Source organism: Rhinichthys klamathensis, unplaced genomic scaffold (assembly GCF_029890125.1).
Source record: "Rhinichthys klamathensis goyatoka isolate OS25496 unplaced genomic scaffold, OSU_Roscu_1.1 h1tg000422l_1, whole genome shotgun sequence".
Lineage (NCBI taxonomy): Eukaryota > Metazoa > Chordata > Actinopteri > Cypriniformes > Leuciscidae > Rhinichthys > Rhinichthys klamathensis.
The window spans coordinates 2,191,773-2,197,862 of NW_026606920.1; the positions used below are offsets into that span (position 1 = coordinate 2,191,773).

The 6,090-nt window shown below is 37.3% G+C and overlaps 1 protein-coding gene across 1 annotated transcript; it reads left to right on the plus strand.

Moving 5' to 3' along the window:
• The first annotated feature begins 1,766 nt into the window (after nucleotides 1-1,766).
• On the plus strand, nucleotides 1,767-5,215 carry lmo4 (LIM domain only 4). Its single transcript, XM_056235573.1, has 3 exons — nucleotides 1,767-2,052; nucleotides 2,662-2,758; nucleotides 4,476-5,215. Exons 1-3 carry the CDS (start codon nucleotides 1,817-1,819, stop codon nucleotides 4,638-4,640), a joined length of 498 nt encoding a protein of 165 aa, XP_056091548.1. The 5' UTR covers nucleotides 1,767-1,816; the 3' UTR covers nucleotides 4,641-5,215.
• Nucleotides 5,216-6,090: the final 875 nt, after the last annotated feature.

Consider the following 6,090-nt stretch of genomic DNA (forward strand, 5'->3'; position numbering starts at 1 on the left):
AAATTATGTTACCGGTATACAAGATTCAACAATTTTTTTTAAATAGTCAGTTTAATGTAATTTAAGTTGAAATGACTTAAAGAGCCAAGTTGATTGAACGTAAAAATTTAAGGCAGCGACTTTTTTTTACAGTGATTATATTGTATAGAATTTTTGCTCTTCTTATTTTTGATATCAGTAATGTACATAAGTAGTTTTTTTGTGTGTGTTACATTTTCAGTTATTGTTTATTTCATTATAGTGTCATGTGCGTTGCCCTGATGGTGTGTGTTGTCGTTGTGTGTATATGACCGTCTACGAGTATTGCAATGTTTCTTGGACAGGCCATGTACAATGAACTTGAATTCATCATGTGGCTTACTATTGAGCTACCTGTTTCAACATGTATGTTAAGGTAAAAAGCAGATCAAGTAGATTCCTATATTACCTTTATATCTCAAAAACATGTATGGTTAAAATTGTAAAATATACAGGCACCAATACGCCATCCCGTAACACCTAAAACATTGTCACTGTACTTTGACAGCATTTCTTTTCTTTTTTTATGTGAATTAAACATGTTTTTTAATGGTAGTATAATGTACTTTTCTCATACAACAGATTGAAGTTTGCAGATATTAGCAGCAAACCTGAAGTTAGAAGGTTTTAGTTCCTTAAAGCAAACAGCACATATATCAACACTAAGCTCTTACGGCTTTGTCATGTCATCAGAGACTAATTTTCTGCATTGAATAGTGACATGATACACCATAATGAGTGACAGAAGCCAACAAACACAACCCTCTTTCCTCCCTCTCTGCTCCTACATCTCTGTAATCTCTGCATGTTTGAATTAAGATAAACAGTTTTCCTTGGTTCCCATGACTACCACTTTTCAACCAAACTGCTTTGATTGTATTTAATCTGATGGTAATCATGGCTAAATGACAGACAGATGATAAGAAAGGCAGGATCCTTTTCTCGCGGATGATTTTCTATTATCTCCCAATCAGACTGCTGTCAATGTTTCTTTTCATAGTGATTTGGCCATGACGCTGTGTGTGTGTGTGTGTGTGTGTGTCGGTGTTGGGTGATTAAGGCTCCATTGTAAATGAATCCTAGTCCGAATAAGACATGTGAGTGAGGCACTTCTTCTAAACTTAAAGTCACTTTGGCACTTCAATTTCTGAAAGATAATTTTGTAATTTACTATTCAAATTTAAATAGTACATTACATATAGTCAAACGATGGACCCAATTCAGATAGCATCAATAATGCAGCGTTTGAATATTGCATCTGCTTTAGCGCGAGACCAAAATTTAAATGACTGCTGATTGGCTGAAGCGCGCCTGACGTCAGCACACGGATGTTTAAAGGGGATTGAATTCTGGTAACCGAGCAGTGTAAACAGCGCCGTTAACTTACAATGCTCAGACCTCATGAGAGTTTAAATGTAGGTAAATGAAGTTTTATTAGTAACATTTCTTTTTCTTTTTTGTTGTTGCCTAAAGACAAGATATGGTCCGGCGTCTGCGTCTATCCGAGCTGACAGACTGAACGCGATCCTCTGTTCTGTATATGAGCCTGTGAATTGATCTGGAAGCTGTGAAGCAGGTAAGTGCGCATGCTTGTGCCAAACAAGTATATGTGTGTGAACTTGTTTACTTTAGGAAGATTGTTTATCTGACTGTGTCATACAGCTAGAGGCTCACATTGGTTAAATCAATGTATTGCCTACTTATCTACTGAATACAGTCTGTGTTTCTTGTGCAGTTTTATAATTGAAACATCTGTTCAGTTTACATTCACTCTGTTCTAGGTAATGACCCATTTATTATGGTAAACACTGCTTGTAATACACAACCGCCTCATGTCAGAATGGGGGCCCTGGCATGGAAGAGGTGTGTTGGATGTGGATGCAAGATTTTGGACCGCTTCCTCCTGTTTGCTTTGGATGGATACTGGCACTGCCACTGTCTCAAGTGCTCCTGCTGCCAAGCCCAGCTGGCAGAAATTGGCTCATCGTGTTTCACAAAGCGTGGCTTGATCCTCTGCAAAAGTGACTATATAAGGTCAGACTACAGGAACAACACTGTATCTTCATCCTTAATAATTTACCATCATACCATCCTGAGCAAACAAATTTACTAGATTAAAAGAAAGCAGTTATTATGTATGTCTAATATAGTCTTCTCTCACTGTAATAAATAAAATATGATAGACTTAAAGAGATAGTTCACCCAAAAATGACAATTCTGTCATTTACTCACCCTGATATCGTCCCAAACCTGTATCAGCTTCATTCTTCTGTGGAACACAAAAGACAGTATTTTGAAGAATGTTGATAACCAAATAGTTTCGTTTACCATTGATTTTCATTGTATGGGCAAAAAATGCAATGGAAGTCAATGGAAATCGAAACTGTTTGGTTATCATCATTCTTCAAAATATCATCTTTTGTGTTCCACAGAAGAATGACATTCATACAGGTGTGGAACGACATGATAGTGAGTAAATTATGAATTTTCATAATTTTGTTTCCCTTTAAATTGGGAAACAAAGTGGGTAAATAGCAACGTAATAAGTAGGTTTAAAAGCTGTAAATGGCTTTTTGTGTTTGTGAAAGAGGAAAAAATACTAATGACTTGCTTATTAAAAGTCTGTGATGATATTCACTACAGATTATTTGGTAACAGCGGAGCCTGCAGGGCTTGCAGCAAGTCTATCCCAGCAAATGAAATGGTTATGCGAGCACAGGGCAATGTTTTCCATGTCAAGGTAATTTACTCTATTAAACTGACCTATTTAAATAGTTAATTCAAATTATCTACATTTTTACTCCTAGTTTATATGCTGAAGTGTGTCTTGAGGGTGCGGGGTGCCTTGTAATACAGGTCCTTCTCAAAAAATTAGCATATTGTGATAAAGTTCATTATTTTCCATAATGTAATGATAAAAATTAAACTTTCATATATTTTAGATTCATTGCACATCAACTGAAATATTTCAGGTCTTTTATTGTTTTAATACTGATGATTTTGGCATACAGCTCATGAAAACCTAAAATTCCTGTCTCAAAAAATTAGCATATTTCATCCGACCAATAAAAGAAGTGTTTTTAATAAAATAAAAAAAGGTCAACCTTCAAATAATTATGTTCAGTTATGCACTCAATAGTCAATACTTCAGAAATGACTGCTTCAATGCGGCGTGGCATGGACGCAATCAGCCTGTGGCACTGCTGAGGTGTTATGGAGGCCCAGGATGCTTCGATAGCGGCCTTAAGCTCATCCAGAGTGTTGGGTCTTGCGTCTCTCAACTTTCTCTTCACAATATCCCACAGATTCTCTATGGGGTTCAGGTCAGGAGAGTTGGCAGGCCAATTGAGCACAGTAATACCATGGTCAGTAAACCATTTACCAGTGGTTTTGGCACTGTGAGCAGGTGCCAGGTCATGCTGAAAAATGAAATCTTCATCTCCATAAAGCTTTTCAGCAGATGGAAGCATGAAGTGCTCCAAAATCTCCTGATAGCTAGCTGCATTGACCCTGCCCTTGATAAAACACAGTGCACCAACACCAGCAGCTGACATGGCACCCCAGACCATCACTGACTGTGGGTACTTGACACTGGACTTCAGGCATTTTGGCATTTCCTTCTCCCCAGTCTTCCTCTAGACTCTGGCACCTTGATTTCCGAATGACATGCAAAACTGAGCAACAGTCCAGTGCTGCTTCTCTGTAGCCCAGGTCAGGCGCTTCTGCCGCTGTTTCTGGTTCAAAAGTGGCTTGACCTGGGGATTGCGGCACCTGTAGCCCATTTCCTGCACACGCCTGTGCACGGTGGCTCTGGATGTTTCTACTCCAGACTCAGTCCACTGCTTCCGCAGGTCCCCCAAGGTCTGGAATCGGTCCTTCTCCACAATCTCCCTCAGGGTCCGGTCACCTCTTCTCGTTGTGCAGCGTTTTTTGCCACACTTTTTCCTTCCCACAGACTTCCCACTGAGGTGCCTTGATACAGCACTCTGGGAACAGCCTATTTGTTCAGAAATTTCTTTCTGTCTTACCCTCTTGCTTGAGGGTGTCAATGATGGCCTTCTGGACAGCAGTCAGATTGGCAGTCTTACCCATGATTGCGGTTTTGAGTAATGAAACAGGCTGGGAGTTTTTAAAAGCCTCAGGAATCTTTTGCAGGTGTTTAGAGTTAATTAGTTGATTCAGATGATTAGGTTAATAGCTCGTTTAGAGACCCTTTTCATGATATGCTAATTTTTTTAGAGGAATTTTGGGTTTTCATGAGCTGTATGCCAAAATCAGTATTAAAACAATAAAAGACCTGAAATATTTCAGTTGGTGTGCAATGAATCTAAAATATATGAAAGTTTAATTTTTATCATTACATTATGGAAAATAATGAACTTTATCACAATATGCTAATTTTTTGAGAAGGACCTGTATATGTTTTCTTCATCGAATTTCTTTCTTTGCTCTTGTAGTGTTTTGAATGTTCCATCTGCCATAACCAGCTACTACCTGGTGAGCGCTTTCACTATGCGAATGGAAAACTGTACTGTGAACGGGACAGGCCAACATCTTGTGTGCACAGAAACGACCACTTGGATTCACTCAGGGAGCACAACATATCCGAACCGAAGTCCTGAGCTCATCTTTTTGCTGAGCTCCGAGAAAGAGACACTAATGGAGCTCCTAGTTTCATATTCAATACCTCATATAACCCAGTAGTTGCTTTGTCAGCTACAGTCTATTTTGTGAAGGTCTAATATTGTGGAAATTCAATGTATATGGTAATATCTGGCAGTTTAAATGAGGTTAGCCATTGGAGCTATAAAGCAATATCAGCGAGCATCCTTGCGTATCATAATCAATTATGAATTGGTTTTGCACAGAATGACCTTTCTTATATGTTGTGGACCTGCAATTTAGTTTGTGTTTGTTAGTTTTGAAATAGTGATGTGTTCTTCACTTTCAGGCAGTGAGAACACACCATCCTCCACTGGTGTGTGTGAGTGACGTTGATCTTTTGGTAATGATACGGATATTCTTCCTGGTCTGCAATTACAGTATCACTGCAATTAACCTGTTCATAAATCAAATTTAGCAGCATCCAGAGAGCCCATGTTCTCTGTATCCTTTAAAACAGCACTCCAGATGATCTCTTGGAGAGCATGATGGGTTTTTTGTTTGTTTGTTTTTTAAATTAATTTTAAGCTTGCTATAAAGTGTGTTGTGAAGTAATATTTACTTTGTTCAGAATAATTAAAAACCCTGAACTCCATTAAGGATCTCTTTAGTGATATGAGCTGTGTTTTAAGTTACTAAGATTCATTTTAAATGGTTTCTACATAATATATTGACAGAATTCATGGAGAAAACCACCCTCTGTTGGCTGAAGTGACATTCTGTAACTTTAGAAATGCCTGTAAATAAGCCTTTGTTAAAAGATAAGAGACTTTTCCAGTAAAAACAACCATTAACATGATAGCTATGTGCAGGATTAATCCATTAAATTATGCATTCAGAAAAAACTACTCAGTGAGAACATTTTTATTAATGTTTACAACAAAATAAATAAAACACCATAAATGATTAAAGGCTTGATGTGTCATATACGTTAAGGACCATTCCATCATGTCCTCAACTGTAATTATTGTAATATGGATATTTTTTGTGACTCATGCAGCCAATAAGAATGATTGATGTACTTCAGTATGCTTCTGCCTTCTTAACCAGTCTGACTATCAGTCCATATTTCTGATGAGTATTATTGATTAATTATTCTGTATAAGGATTTGTCCTTTAAATTAGTTTATATGTGCTGCCTATAAACTAAAATACATTGGATGCTACTATAAAATTGAAGCATAATGAATAAAAGTTGCTGCTCCTGCATATAGTAAATCTGAATATATTGTCATTAATTTACCTGTCAAATAATAAAATAATAAAACAGAATGTTGTTCATGCACCTAAAAAATAAATCACAAAGGAATGAGTTAAAAACACAAGTCCCTAAAGAATAATTCCTAATAAAAGAACGTGGCCCTGCCTTATAGAATCACAATAAAATGACGATTGTGCTACTCCTATAGG